This window comes from Ptychodera flava, chromosome 19 (assembly GCF_041260155.1).
Source record: "Ptychodera flava strain L36383 chromosome 19, AS_Pfla_20210202, whole genome shotgun sequence".
NCBI classification, from domain to species: Eukaryota; Metazoa; Hemichordata; class Enteropneusta; family Ptychoderidae; genus Ptychodera; species Ptychodera flava.
Genome location: NC_091946.1, coordinates 37,812,289 through 37,827,305, shown reverse-complemented (window position 1 = coordinate 37,827,305; position 15,017 = coordinate 37,812,289). Strand labels below are relative to the sequence as shown.

Genomic DNA, 15,017 nt, shown 5'->3' with positions numbered 1-15,017 from the left:
TGACTCACCATATACCGGTAGTGGTCAACAAAACTTGAAGTGACGATCAAATAGGTAAAATTACTCTGCATAGTTTTTCCCATTGATAGTTTTATCTATCAAAGTACACTGCTATTAGAGTGTAATTTTCACATGACTGAAAAAAATTTGCAATTCAACTTGCTGAGAGGCAAGCAATTGTTTCCTTTCATGAAAACCATAATGATATGTCTCATTAAATTAACTTGATAGTGCAAGATTGGATAAAACAAAGTCAGAATTTTCCATGTGAATCAGGCCATACGTAACTGTTTTAGTTAATACATATAGGTGCTCATGAGAGAACATGTACACAACATGCATTTTGCAGAAAGTGAAAATTAGCTCATCAGATTATAGAGATGATTGCAGAAACCATGATACCACAGAGAGCGAATCCATCTGCGACTGTAATAGATCCTTGGCTTTGATTTCCAAATTGTAATTCTTATAAAACATGAAGGACTATCACCATGTTTTCTCATTATCACTCTTTCCTACTGGCACACTACATCCAGTCCAAATGAGATAGAAGGTCACTTACGGTCAGGGACAGTAAAATTTGATGTCACTGGAATATCGTTGTTTCTTTTTCATGTAAAATTCCTATCTGTTACTTTTATATAATCATATTGTACATGTACATGTACGTGAATTGGCAATGGCTTTTTTTGCCTTGTTCCTCACGATAAACCGACTCCATTCTGATGTTCAAATGGATACAAATACTAGAGATTTTCAGTGCCGTCAATCACAAGATAAGCCTCAGTACACATTTATTCTTGCCAAAAAAGCATTTGCATAATAGCGACACTGCTGAGCTGTTGGTCTGCAGCAAGGACGGCATTACATTTACCAAAGCATTACCAACTGTCAGTCTGTTTTAAAGTACACCTGTATGTGTTTCAGTATACTGCATTGCTATAAATCAATTTCATCAAATTAGTAACTACTTGAAAAATTATATATTTTTACTTTGTTTTAAACCCCTCTCCCGACTGGACTAATCTAGTAATACATCTTGTAATGCATGAAAAAATGAAACAAAATTGGACGGATATGATAATGTTCACATGCACAAAATGGGACTTTAATATCAATTGAAATTTATCAGTGTATGGGCAACCAGCATTGGCAGTCTCAATGAAACATACCGTACATGACTATCATGCCAAAGTAAACTGTGTGAATTTCAATTAAAGGTATATGCAATTACTATGAAAACTGAATTGGAAAGAAGAATTTCAAACCCATCATTATCCATTATGTTTATTATGTAACAGTAATACAAAAAGTATATATATCAATATTCTGGACTTTGCTATTATGATGCTTTTGTTTTTGTTGGAAAGTCAGTAATGACAAAGGCAAATTACAAATATACACTACACATGTACAGGTACTAGAAAAAAGCTTCCCTTGCTGTAAATGCATGCATTTGAAAATCGTTTGACTTGTAACACCAAATACCGAACTCTCCTAAATCAAACTACGTCACAGTCAGTTGTTCTGTTAATAAGCAGACTGACACCTTTAACGTATCACTAAAATGGGAGCAAGTAATCTAGACAGAGACTTGAGATTTAATCACAGGAAAAAATGAAGAGGTAGTCTATCAAAATCTGCGACAGAAATGCAATAAATACCTTGATTACATACCATGGTTAGGTAACTGGTAAAAGGGAATATTGTGTGCTTGAAACATGATCTATAATCAAGGATCAATTGAAAATATGATTTCATCAAGCTAGGTAATCACTATCAATTATTCCATACAAATTTAATAATTTTAATCTCAAAAGAAAAATGTTATTTATAATAACATGTGGCGTTATTCCCAATACCGAGCCAATTCTGAAAACAAAGACTTCCTGTATACGCTTTTCAATGAGGAATAGTATACCCGGTACATGGAAATGAAACTGGTGGTCACATTGGATTATAACAATTACTGTGATATGAACACACACTAATTTCAAGAAAATGATTAAATGCATCTTAGATGGAAAGTCTTTCATGGTCTTGCATATCAATGCCATAATTTTGCACAGTTTACTGACACTGCACATATGAGAACCTGTGATTAAATCTCATAATAGCAAATTCATCAATTTATGGTACATGAAGTGTAAAATGAAAATTTCATTTGGCATTTTCTATTTCATTTATTACTTGTATTGCCAAACTCTGCATTGCAAATACATATCCATCTGGCTATTTTATAATATGCAAACTTTTAAGAGTTAAATTTTACAGTTTTTGAACATTTCACCATTTCATACACACTTTGAATACTTCATGGACACTGTGCATATATTAGTTGAAAACCTAAATAGTCTCACATACCGGTATGCACACAATTTGAAAATACAACTTGAAATACCAATTGATGCTAGCAGCATCAACTGGGTGACGAATCCTCTTCAGGCACTGACATTTTCTGTTTACACTTTTACTGATGACCAAAGTTACAGTCATGTATTGGTCTATGCAACAATAATATATCAACACGCGAATATCTACACATGAAAGCACGCTAAATGGTCTTGTCAAAGAAGCAGATGTCCAGAGAGACGTATGTAATTTTCATTCAATGAGAGGGTAAGTCTGCCTTCACAACACAGGCTGTCAAGAAGTATCACAAATTCCTCAAAGCCACAGATTACTTGTATGCGACTCATAGAAGCATTTTGTACACTTAAAATGTCTTGAGACTTTGCTAGGCAACCACAAAGAGAAGCTGAGTAAATTGCATGAGATAATGGGGCATCCAACCATTGAGATGGCTTGGATGAAATGCAGCTTTTTACATGTACCACTGCACTATGATATCAATGAACATTAGCTTTCACACAAATGGCTGATTGACAGTGGCTTGAATACAGGATGAATACAGATCTTTGGAAGCCTTAGGGTGTGTGAACTTATCCTTCTAAAGAGAGAGGTAATCCGAGAAGGATCCAAATTAATAACTATGCTAAAGGCACTGTGATTTGTCAGTGTGAAAATACAAAAGGTCAAAATCATGCTAAAGTACCGATAGTAACAATCACAAAATACTGAATCAAGCTTTCTGAGAATTTTTATTAAATTATCCTTATCAAAAGTTTCCTGGTTATTTGTGTCAAAAAGAATTTTTCCTTTTTTATTAAAAATGTGTTTGGTTTCAGTGTCGTCAAATCATGCAAAAAGCAAACTGAACAGGTCGTGGTCTGTGAGTTATGGTAGAATATTTGAAATGTTTTGTAGATTGGGGTTGTTGTACAGCTGGATGTGTCATGAATACAACATAGCATAGATTTATGGATTTTGTGTCAAAATCCATTCCCCAAAGTATGACAGGTAATATTTTTACAAACCAGATGGAAGATCTGTAGCCTGGAAATTGAGAAGCCTGCTTCCATTACAGTACAAGGACATCAGTACATCTTGGTATACAATCTCTGAGCTAAGAAAATTGAGAACAGCTGATGACTCAAGTCTACCAAACTGTAATCTCTGAATAAAAATCGTATTTCACAATGGCAGCTAAGTTAGTCTAAACAGCAACATGCTTAACAATTGAAGTATTATTTTTGTTCTTCATAAAAACTCAGAATTAGTTATTACAAAATTCTTTGGAGTATTTTGCACATATTTATGACAAATCTTGACCATAAGTATATTTTACAGCCGGAAAAAACAATGAAAATCATCAGAGAAAAAAGAATTGGATGTTCCTATCATAATACCATGTTATAATTGCAAATATCATTGCCAGATTCTTTGCGTCAATATTCATAAGTGAGAAGTTGTGTGGGTAGATATTAGCATCCCAATATTGATTAGTATCAGATGCATAGTGTACCAAGCGAGACTTTATAAGTGCATTTGGATGATTTATGCAAAATTCCTCATCCTATCAGACTTAAAATTTTTGGCCAAAACAAAAGCCCTATCTAAATAACAAAAAACATAAGCATAAGCTACACATTTGGCAACCAAAGTTCAGAACCAAAGTCGTTAAGAATCTCAAATGTGAGACCAACAGATTAATAAAAAATCTAGTCTACAAACATCTCTCATATTCCTAGTCTCTTTTCTTTGGCATGAATATGTATATCTCTTCAGGAACAGATATTGGAACTTCAACAGAACTTAAACGTTGAATCCCTTTCCCCTGCAGTTCCCTTCAAACAAGTCAAGTTTTACCATTGATTGCAAAGTTCAGTTATACCGGTATGTATCAATAATTTGTCTTTTACTATTTAGCTAACCATGACATTTTTGCAAAGCTCGTTCCAGGATCATAATTAACAGTAGACAGTATAATCCTTCACAATGACACCCCTAGATTTTAGAATCCTGGTCAACTGTTTCAAAAAATTTGTTAATCCTGGCTTTAATCGTCTAAATGAGCTCGTTTCTGATGGAAACAAAGTTTCAATGAATTTGCATCCCATCTGCAATGTTCCTAATAGCAATTTACTCTGCAGTAACAATTTTCATAATTCAAAGATGAACACAGAGAGATAGAAAAACATGATCTAGGTGTCAATGATAGGCAATTAAAGCGCATATAATTCCACAGAAAGCAAACAGTTTTTCTCAGGATGAAGAAACAATTGCTTACCTGAGACGGCAGGACTGCTTGGGTCAAAGTGGGGTCCAGAGCCTGGAAATACAAGAAAAAATTCACATTCATGATGTCTTCGGCAGACAAGGTGTGGTTGCGGTTTTCTGGCATAACTGGGTAACAATAGTTACTATGTGGTAGAAATTTCCCTCTCAGCCTAACTGCTGCAAAGTGTATTCAGGATAAAGGATTTTCCCATGCAGCCCTGATGGACTCGCAAATCAAGGTGAGAGAGATGTATGTATACGTGAGAGGGAGCAGATAGAACAAGATCTTAAGGGGCTCAGTCCTGCTGACAGCTCTTAAACTTGCAAATGCCAATAAAATTAGAAGTCCCCAAGTTTACCAATAAATGGGAAGAAACTATCCAATTTTATTAATCAGAAATGCAGTCATCAACATTCATATTATTCTATGATATTGAACAACTGAAATTCATAGCTGATTAAATTGAAAGCATATGGGTGAAATTTTTGGAGTTCCCTATTGTCCTCTTCAATTCTATTGGCTTGTCCAGTGATGACGTAGCAATCTAATTAAGCCAATCTGATGAATTATTGATTGTAAGTACTATATCTGCACTCAGATATAGAAAGCAATCAGATGGCATCCAAGCATACCTGTCTGGGCAGGACTAGCAGACATTTTTTTGTTACATCATTGGACAAATTGTACAATACTATGTTATTGCTATTGAGAAGATTCCATTTATAGAAAGAAGGGGTGATAGGCATATTGTTTGACTTATGCTTCATTGTGAGACAATATTTTTCTTGGAATTTTTTTTTGGGGGGAGGGGGTTAAGAAGTTTTAAAATGTACAAATTACTTGGTAGATTTCCTTCAACAATTTCCTTCGTTAAACTGGTTATATTTCTGGTAGAGCAGCTAAAATCCAGTTTTAGGGTGTAGGCTAAGCTCAAAGTCTACTGATAATATGGAATCTTCAAAAATATTTGTAGTTGCACGGTGAGCTGACTAGATCATTCAATCTCTATTCATCATTTATTAAACATGATATGTGCATGTGTACCAGTATGTGATGCATTCCTTGTGTGTCATATCTGCCAATCAGTAGCCATCAACAATACTATTGCCATGAAACTCTCTGATGCTGATATCTTTTACTATAATAAGGGGACAAATTCCAAGTTTGTCCAGCAAATACATATCATGGTTAATGTTGCATCCTTTCCGAAAGTGAACCTAGATGTGTTTTGTTGAATGAAACAAGAACGTCCCTCTGAATAGAACTCTTTGTGGTCTGCAATTTTGATTGAAAATTGATATGTTAATTACAGGTAAGAATGTGACCCACTTTCAAAACCTGTAGCATTACTCATCAGACTCACATTATGCAGTCAACAGGCAGATTACCTGAATTACCTTTCAGAATGCTATGGGATTTATTATATTGACGTCAATTTATTTCTTGCCTGGAGTGAACATTATTAATGCACGGTACTCTGCTGATGGTGCAATTGATGATAGTGTGGACAAGCCCTGACTGAATACATTTGTTATCTGGATTTTCTCCTTCAAGGAATGATTTCAATAACAAGTATGGACGAGGCTCACCATGTATGCATAAACCTCCTAGAACTGCACTGCTATTCAGTCACAGGGATAACTGATTTCCATATTTTTGCAAATACAGCTGAAGGGAAACGGCAATATCATATTAAATCAACATTCTCATTGCTGAAACATACTTTTCCCTGTATTGCAAAATTTTTCATGTTCTGAACAATCTTTTGATAATAATATAATGTTAAAGATGGTCTGTTTTTCAATATCAATTGTGAAATAAAATTATATTGATTACGGTACTTTTGATCTGAGCAAATGTATGGGACTGCAGAGGACAAATGTCTCTGCATGTACTGTTTTGTCATTTGAGGATGGCAAGAATTTAGGTGTGCCCAATGTTCCTTATTCCATACTTGTAATATCTTGGAATATTTTTCGATTAAAACCTACACACGTTATGAATGCCTGATCACTAACATATTGTACACATTAAAATTACAAACAATATCCAGGGCTAGAAATTAACTTTTTTCCCTGGTAGTCCACTTAGGCTACCATTTTCTGGTCGCCCAATGACAATGGGCTGGTAACCCATGCATATTTTTTAGTTCAGGGATATCTTTTTTCATTACTCAGACAAGAAAAGGCTATTTTCTAGATTCTGCCCATAAAGTAAATTTTGTAGTGATTTGATGTGAATATTGCACACCTTTAATACCCAAGGAATCAGGTATAATGGACGATAGTGATACTCAAGTTTGGTGACCTATTGACAGTCCGTTTTGCTCTCAGAGTTGTATGCAAATTTTGACAGTTGTCATGACAATGACATGACCATCTCAGCACTGAGAAATACTGTGGCAGGGCTAAAAATAGACCATGGGGCTTTCTGTTGGGAGGAGGCATAATTTCTGTGTAATAGTGATTGATACATTATGATCAAAATGTAACAAAAATGCTTTTTCATTGGCCATCATTTCCTTTGCCTGTCATTTTGAAAAGTTCCACCGCACAACTGGTCGTCTTTAATAGTAATTTGCATAACAAACTGATAGTCTGGCCTTTCTGTGTCCAGCTGGGTTTGACTGCATTTTAATAGCTCGTCCAAAAGTGACAAACGTGGCATGGCATGCCGAGTACTGTCTGAATTTGACGTCTCAGGCTTTGGTAGTCCGTATGGGCCACCCTTTCATGGATTTTGGTAGCCCCAGAGAAAAGTTGGTAGTCTGTGGACGCGGGACTACCGCTAATTTTGAGCCCTGATATCGCATAAAGGTAGACTCTCTCAGATTTCAAACCTTCAGACAAAGAATTTTTGGGTTGTCCCAGTTTAAACTGCTTTAGAATAATAAAAATTGAGACCATAACTTATACACGTTGTATTCAGTACAACAGTACAAGAAGACCTTGAAAACAAACTTGAACTGACTGCAAATGACAAGTGATTTCTGTAGCCAGCTACAGGCAATCAAATTGACAAGCAGTACACATAAAAAGGTAGAACCTTTCAATGTGACCTTGAGTGAGCTATTACCAAATGGAAATTAGATACACCATAAAGTGTGTGGACAATAATGGATTTCCTTGAGTTTAGAGTTGCAATTCTTTGAAAATCAGTATCAACATCCATTTGAACTTGAACTTGTAAACAGAAGCTTTATCTGATACAGTCTCATAGAATCCGTTTTTCAGTAATGACAGGCATTCTGTATTGCACTTCAAAGGAGGAGCACTGTTAATTTAGCATTGATGGTTTAGACATCTGTACATTTGGCATCTCTCCAGCTACATCATTGATAAAACATCTCTTTGTATGGCGAGATAAAATGGATTGATTCATCAAGATCCAATCTTCAACAAATAAACAGTCCAAATGTTATGACAGAGAATATAACTTAAAACTGAAATTCCATGTTTGTAATGTACATACTCACTTTCAATACTAGTATAAAATGTGATATGTGAATCTCATCAACATCACATTAATATATATTATGCTTGTATAATATTGGGATATACGATCTACCGGTAACTTCCATCTCAGACATCCAACTTTGACTTACAGTATGTTAATGCTTTACCATGATTTCTCAATGATATTTGTTAGACTACATTTGTAAATTTGCAAGTATTCTGAGATTAAACTAAGATACACATGACAATGACACTCTACAGTACAAAATGAAATTATCACAATGCTGCACAGATGCCCTATATACGTATCATTCACAAAAATATGCACCTGAAAAACAAATAACACTGAATATTGAACATACAGAAGGCACTTTCACAGAATGCAAGCCCACCCTGAATTAGAAAGAAAGGCTATACTTACAACTTTCATGGTTTAAAATGTTATTGTAATCACAGAAAATTCATAAATGCATATCAATGGATTATACATTTATATTAAGTTTATAATCTGGGTGAAAATGTGATAAAAAATATTAATACGTGTATTAAACAACAAAGTAATATTTTCAAAAAAAAATCTTGAGCCTTATTTACAGTCAAGGTGAAAATTAAAAACTTGATATTCAAACCTTATCATTATAGTTTTATTAAAAGCACAGAGAGCAATGGTTTCGTACTGATGAGTTGCTTTTAATGATGATCATGAGAATACATTACAAATACGGTACACTGGTGAGTTTTCTGCCACTGTGAATCGATCTGCAAAAGTCAGCCTCAACTCTAGATGGCGCTTCACAGTTTCTGCCATTGTAAACCAGCCTTCATAGTATGCCTCAACAGGGATAATGAGCGATGCCTAGAGGAATCCCATTAAGTATGTATGACTACCATAATTTTCCAGAACAATTTGAGAGGAATGAATGAAGATTGCATAATACCATTTCAGATTTCACATTTACGCTCAAAGCTAATACTGCATAATATTTCTGATTGGATGTATAGACCATGTGCAGTTCGAAGCTTGTATCTGATGTAATCTTCAACTTAAAGACTGCTTCACATGATCACATTGAAACCTATGATATCGATATAACATCAAAACGTGGTTGACAGAGGGGAGTAAGTAATAACCACCAACTCAGTTGCCTAGTGCAGTTATTAACTATTTCTAAAACTTACATTTTTAGCTGAGTACTCAAAACTCATAGGGACAATAAACATTTTTTCAACTTAAACAGGGAAATACATTGAGAAGATCAGAATCCTTCTTTTATGTTTTTATAGGCTGTCAAAACATCAACTTCAAACGCAGATTATTGACACAGTTTTCATTTAAAGTATACAACTATATTTCTTTCCTCCAGTAACAGTTGACTTGCACCCAACGTGCCATAGGATTGCAACTTGACCCCCTAGGACTATGTAAAATATCACTGCAAGCAGAGAAAAACAGCATTTTTATGTTTTTATTTTCAGCGCAATGGCTCACTGAAGTTCCAGTCTTTTCATACACCAGGGACTTCCTTATCAAACAAATCACACGGTTAATGGTTCTTTTCTTTCTTGATTGATTTTGCACAGGAGAATTTTATTTTGGAAGAAAGATGCTATCGCTCTTATGATCTACTTTATATTCATTGACCGAATAAAAATCATCACTATTTTATCTCTTTTTACACCAGACAAGGCAAGCTGAAAAGTATTTTTCACATTTCTGAAACCTCTTGATGATACATAATTATTGGAAACATCAGCGGAACACACAAAGCTTTGCACTAAGGAAGTCATTGGCATCCCCTTATGGATTGTAAAATCACCCAGTGGTTACTGAACTAGGGTTCATGGGTGGTATAAAACATTTATCTGATTGTAAAGCCTGTCTGTTTCAGCATACTTAATGAGATCTGGCGCCGCAAAGTCTGAAATGAATAATCCAAGAATAACACACCATGAAATTGATCGGTGTACAGGCAATCGATCCTGTTCTACACTGCATTTTTCCATAGATCATTCATTTACACAGGATAAAAAATTTACCTGTAGGGTAAAAACCTGGTGAAAACAATTCCGATTCATTTTCAGATGGAGATTTGAAACAGTCCGAGGTGTATGTTATCCAAACATATGCACATACTGACGCAAGAGTTTTCCAATTGTCTTGGGGCTTGGCAAAGCCAGAATTACAACCACCATACGGTGAAAATTTTCTGTGCCATATTTTTTGGATTGATTGATTTGACAATCTATTTTTGACAGCTGGGAGATGCGCACTATTTCTCACTGTTACAAGTAAATGGACTGAAAGATTCTGAGTAGTTCCTGTTTGAGGGCAGCAAGCAAGGACGTCTGTGGCAGAAACATTTCTCAGTCTTACCATTGAGGGCAGTGGTCATTCTTTCGACTTAAGCTGAGAGACGAATGTTTCCAATTTTCTACTAATGCTTGGCAACGCACTGACTCAGATTTAATCATATCCCTGAACTACTACTGCATGACTCAATCTTATGAATCATTTGTTTATTGAGCTTTACTCACACTCGGTATTCAAAGCATTAAAAGATTTAGTGCACTTTCCATGACCCATATGCGATGCTTCAATGGAAAGCACACAAGGCAAATTCTTTTCCCAAATCCCTTGATTCAAATAGAAAATACTTCCCCTGGTTATCTCTTATATTCAGAACTGAAGATTCATCAACATTGTAAAACCACAACATGGACATAAAATTCTGAAAAATTATTCGACATACCGTACAAGTACGGTAGACCAAAGGATTCTTACAAATGCGTAAAATATAATTTATTATGAATTCCATATTTGTATTCCATGATATATTATACACAGAAGGTCTCTGCATATTGGCATCTGATGTACTTAAGTTCACACACAACAAAATAATCTACAACACCAAGGTATGACAAAACTGTGGACAACACTTGGAATGAAAACAATGCTTCTACGTGTATTTATGAATCTTGTTTCACAGCCATAAACTTCAAATTCAAGATTATGTGAAATTAAAATATTCTTTCTTCCCCTTCCTTTTTCAGTAACTACATGTAGTATGACTAAATATAAAAACTGCAATATCAAATCACTACAAATGGATTTTGTTCTTGACGACTGCATAAAATAAGGCAGGTCTAGCCAGGATAACAAATTGACAATGCAACCTCATGTCATGATCTCTACTGACGGTATGGAAATCAAAGGTCAAGTGATAGCATTTTCTTTGGCTGTAGTCAAAATGGAAAACAAGCGCAGCAAACACACAGATCCAAAAAAAGAAAATCTTCATCAAGACCATGCTATTCGAAAATTCATAAAATTGACAGACGAGGTACAGAATACAAAATTTTGTTAAAATTTTCAAAATGACTATTGAAAGTTCCAGGGTTTAAAACACAATATAATATGTCAACTTAACTGGATGTATTTGTGAACAGCCCCTCCACTGCTCATACATATTTTTTTATCCATCAGCTTTGGGCTAGGTAGCCCATTATTTATCATGTGAGTTGAAAATCACTAGGCTTCCAAAGATGATTTGCACTTTTGTCCAAGGTTATATGTACGCTGTGCCACACTGATGATCCATTTATGATTGGGAATTGCTATTCTTGACACGGAGACGACTAGAACCTATGAATTTATATATTCACAATCAAATATATCATCAGGTATCAGATATCTCACCATAAACAATTTATATTCTACCACACTATCATTATGATCACAAGCTCATGGGAATTACATTCCACACTCACTTCATTTACATACACTGACATATACTGTAGTTTACTCAATGTCAGCATATATTTTACATAATTGCTAAAGTGTACATACCATCAAACATCTCAATACTGCCCTGAACTTGACACACATTGTTAGTCTCAGATATCTATAAGTTCAAATGACACATTAATTTTCCCTCACATACCATACTAATTTGCATATTCCACTGATGCATGGCTCTTCAGGATATTTCAAAGTTTGATTTGGAATGACAGGTACATGGTACTATATCATTCTCATGTGAGCATCAGTGAGAAGTGAGATACACCACTAACTAATGCTAATTTTCAAAGGTGAACTGAACCTATATCTCCAAAGGACTCATTATCTGATGTACGTGTACTATAGTCATTCATATTTCTTGTTCAGGTGTCCGAATACAAGGAAACTATCTCACTGACAACCCTACACATACGTTGAGTTCGCAGAGTTTAATTAGATCTGAAACATGTCTCAGACAAATCCGTTCCTACTGGGATGTAAGATTTTTGCACAAATTAACCACATATTTTTACTGGCAGATGTGTTTTGTACTGTAAGACCATAAAGAACACAAACACTTTTGTGTTTTTCCAAATAAACGAAATTTGCCGAATAGGTGAGAAATTCAAAAACATTAATTTGTAAATCAAAATATTTCCATTTTCAGCTGTAATGCGCTTGTCACAAACAACTGATAGCTTTATTCTCTGACACCTCACAACATGTGACACACCAGCAAGATGTAAATAACACCTTTTGAAACTTGCAAATGACAAGCTCTCATCTGATGACGGACACCGTTGGAACTAACCATGCAGTAAATTAAGCCACCCACTTAGTGACAATTATGGAGAAACATCAATACAAAACACATCAAGAACACTACGCTAATATTAACTTGATGTGGGAGTACTGCATCTTGTATTCTCAATGTCCTTGATATCTCACAGTAACTGGAGATGTGACTGTTGTTTTACATTTCTTAGTTGCTAATATTAACTTAATGTGGGAGTACTGCATCTTGTATTCTCAATGTCCTTGAAATCTCACAGTAACTGGAGATATGACTGTTGTTTTACATTTCTTAGTTGCTAATATTAACTTAATGTGGGAGTACTGCATCTTGTATTCTCAATGTCCTTGAAATCTCACAGTAACTGGAGATGTGACTTGTTTTACATTTCTTAGTTGCTAATATTAACTTAATGTGGGAGTACTGCATCTTGTATTCTCAATGTCCTTGAAATCTCACAGTAACTGGAGATGTGACTGTTGTTTTACATTTCTTAGTTGCTAATATTAACTTGATGTGGGAGTACTGCATCTTGTATTCTCAATGTCCTTGAAATCTCACAGTCACTGGAGATGTGACTGTTGTTTTACATTTCTTAGTTGCTAATATTAACTTAATGTGGGAGTACTGCATCTTGTATTCTCAATGTCCTTGAAATCTCACAGTAACTGGAGATGTGACTGTTGTTTTACATTTCTTAGTTGCTAATATTAACTTGATGTGGGAGTACTGCATCTTGTATTCTCAATGTCCTTGATATCTCACAGTAACTGGAGATGTGACTGTTGTTTTACATTTTTAAATTCCCTGTCCAATTTTAAAAAGTCACGGTTTTAAAATTATGTACCTGTGCTGAGTATGTGAACACATCCTCTATGATAAACACTTAAAATGTTTCTGCATTTTTATGTTTTGGTTTTTGCATATAAATGATTTGTTGTCTTTTATGGATTTTCACAATTTTTCACATATGCTTTCTCCCATGTAACACTTACCAGTGTAGTTTGATTGAAATCTAGTTAGCCATCATATTAACATTAAACAATTGCATTAACATTTTTCTCTGAAACTATTTCATAATTGTGTTATTAAGATGTAGACATATAATTTATTGCTCTGATAAAGTTTGTGTGTGATGTGTGATAGGGAGTATGAGAAAAATTGTAACTTAGCTCGGTTATTGAACCACTCTTTTTAAGGATGGGGATTTGGCTGAGTGGTTTTGACTGTGATCTCTTCGCTAGGTGACTGGGTGCCGTACATTGTGAGTTCTAACCCGATTGAAAAGTCTATTGAATTAGTCTCACACACTGCAAGGAGTGATGTTTCATCATCTTTGTTATCATAATAATAAGGATAAGACAAACGTTCACATGATATTACTTCTGCTGATATGTCAGAGTACTTGTAAACAATTTCCCTTTCCTGTAAAAATGAGAACCTGAAATTTATGTCCTGTCTGTACCTCAATACACCCAATACTTGTACTTTTAAATATATTAAGCTTGTTATCAAATTTGAACACCATACCGTCATTAGTATCCTATACCTGGATATGAAATTCTACAAATTCCGTTAGCTGGAAGTCTGTTATTAATCAAACACTGCACTTGGGCTTGATGGCGAATAGTTTTAATCAGCCTCTACAAAAACCTTGTGACATATTGACATAAAAAATGTCAAAAAGTAGGACACATCGGAGCATATCAGTCTGATCTCAATTGACTGTACCTTCTAATGGCTGTAATTTTCCATTGATTATCTAAAGGTTGACTTAAAACAAAATTTATGTATCAATTACCCTGCTTGTAAATCTTCCTGAAAGCTTTGAGAAGATGAGGTGAATTCACAAGGAGGTGAGGTACTAGGTACCACATGTAGCCAATGACTATCTTCATCACTGATACATTATTCGAGGGTAATCTAAGATGTCTTTCTGTTCATTTGTCCTGACTATTGTAATGAAAAGAATTTCATTTTATTTTCGAAGGGGTTGTTTCCAAAGATTGTGAGATGTATTTCATTTGATAGAAGAAACACAACAGTAGTTTTGTAGTCTATTTTGTTATTTGCTAATAAAATTGAAGAACACTAAATTGTAGTAATTTTGATAATGTCAGTGCCAGTTCTTGTCGTACCACTTTTCAATTGAACAGTTCTCAAAAGGTCGTAACAGGTCATAATTTTCCCGACTTGAAAGTTTGATGTATGAGCAGAAAACTGGCATACCTTGCATCCCTTGGATAAACATAGAAGGAGGGATAACATTTGCCCCAGTACTGAATACCTGCCTGGTATTACCAGCTAAGAAAGACAAATTAGCAACAGCATCAATAAGATGGAAACCATGACAACAAATAATTTGCTATG

General features: G+C 34.9%; 1 protein-coding gene across 3 annotated transcripts in view; it reads right to left on the bottom strand.

Annotated features, from left to right (window-relative positions):
- LOC139119454 (IQCJ-SCHIP1 readthrough transcript protein-like) overlaps positions 1-15,017 on the bottom strand; it is a 157,992-nt gene that overhangs the window by 88,921 nt on the left and 54,054 nt on the right. For all 3 annotated transcript variants that reach the window (XM_070683273.1, XM_070683272.1, XM_070683270.1), the window contains exon 3: positions 4,631-4,672. In XM_070683273.1, coding sequence (XP_070539374.1) covers positions 4,631-4,672 — 42 coding nt within the window. The remainder of the gene's footprint in view (positions 1-4,630; positions 4,673-15,017) is intronic.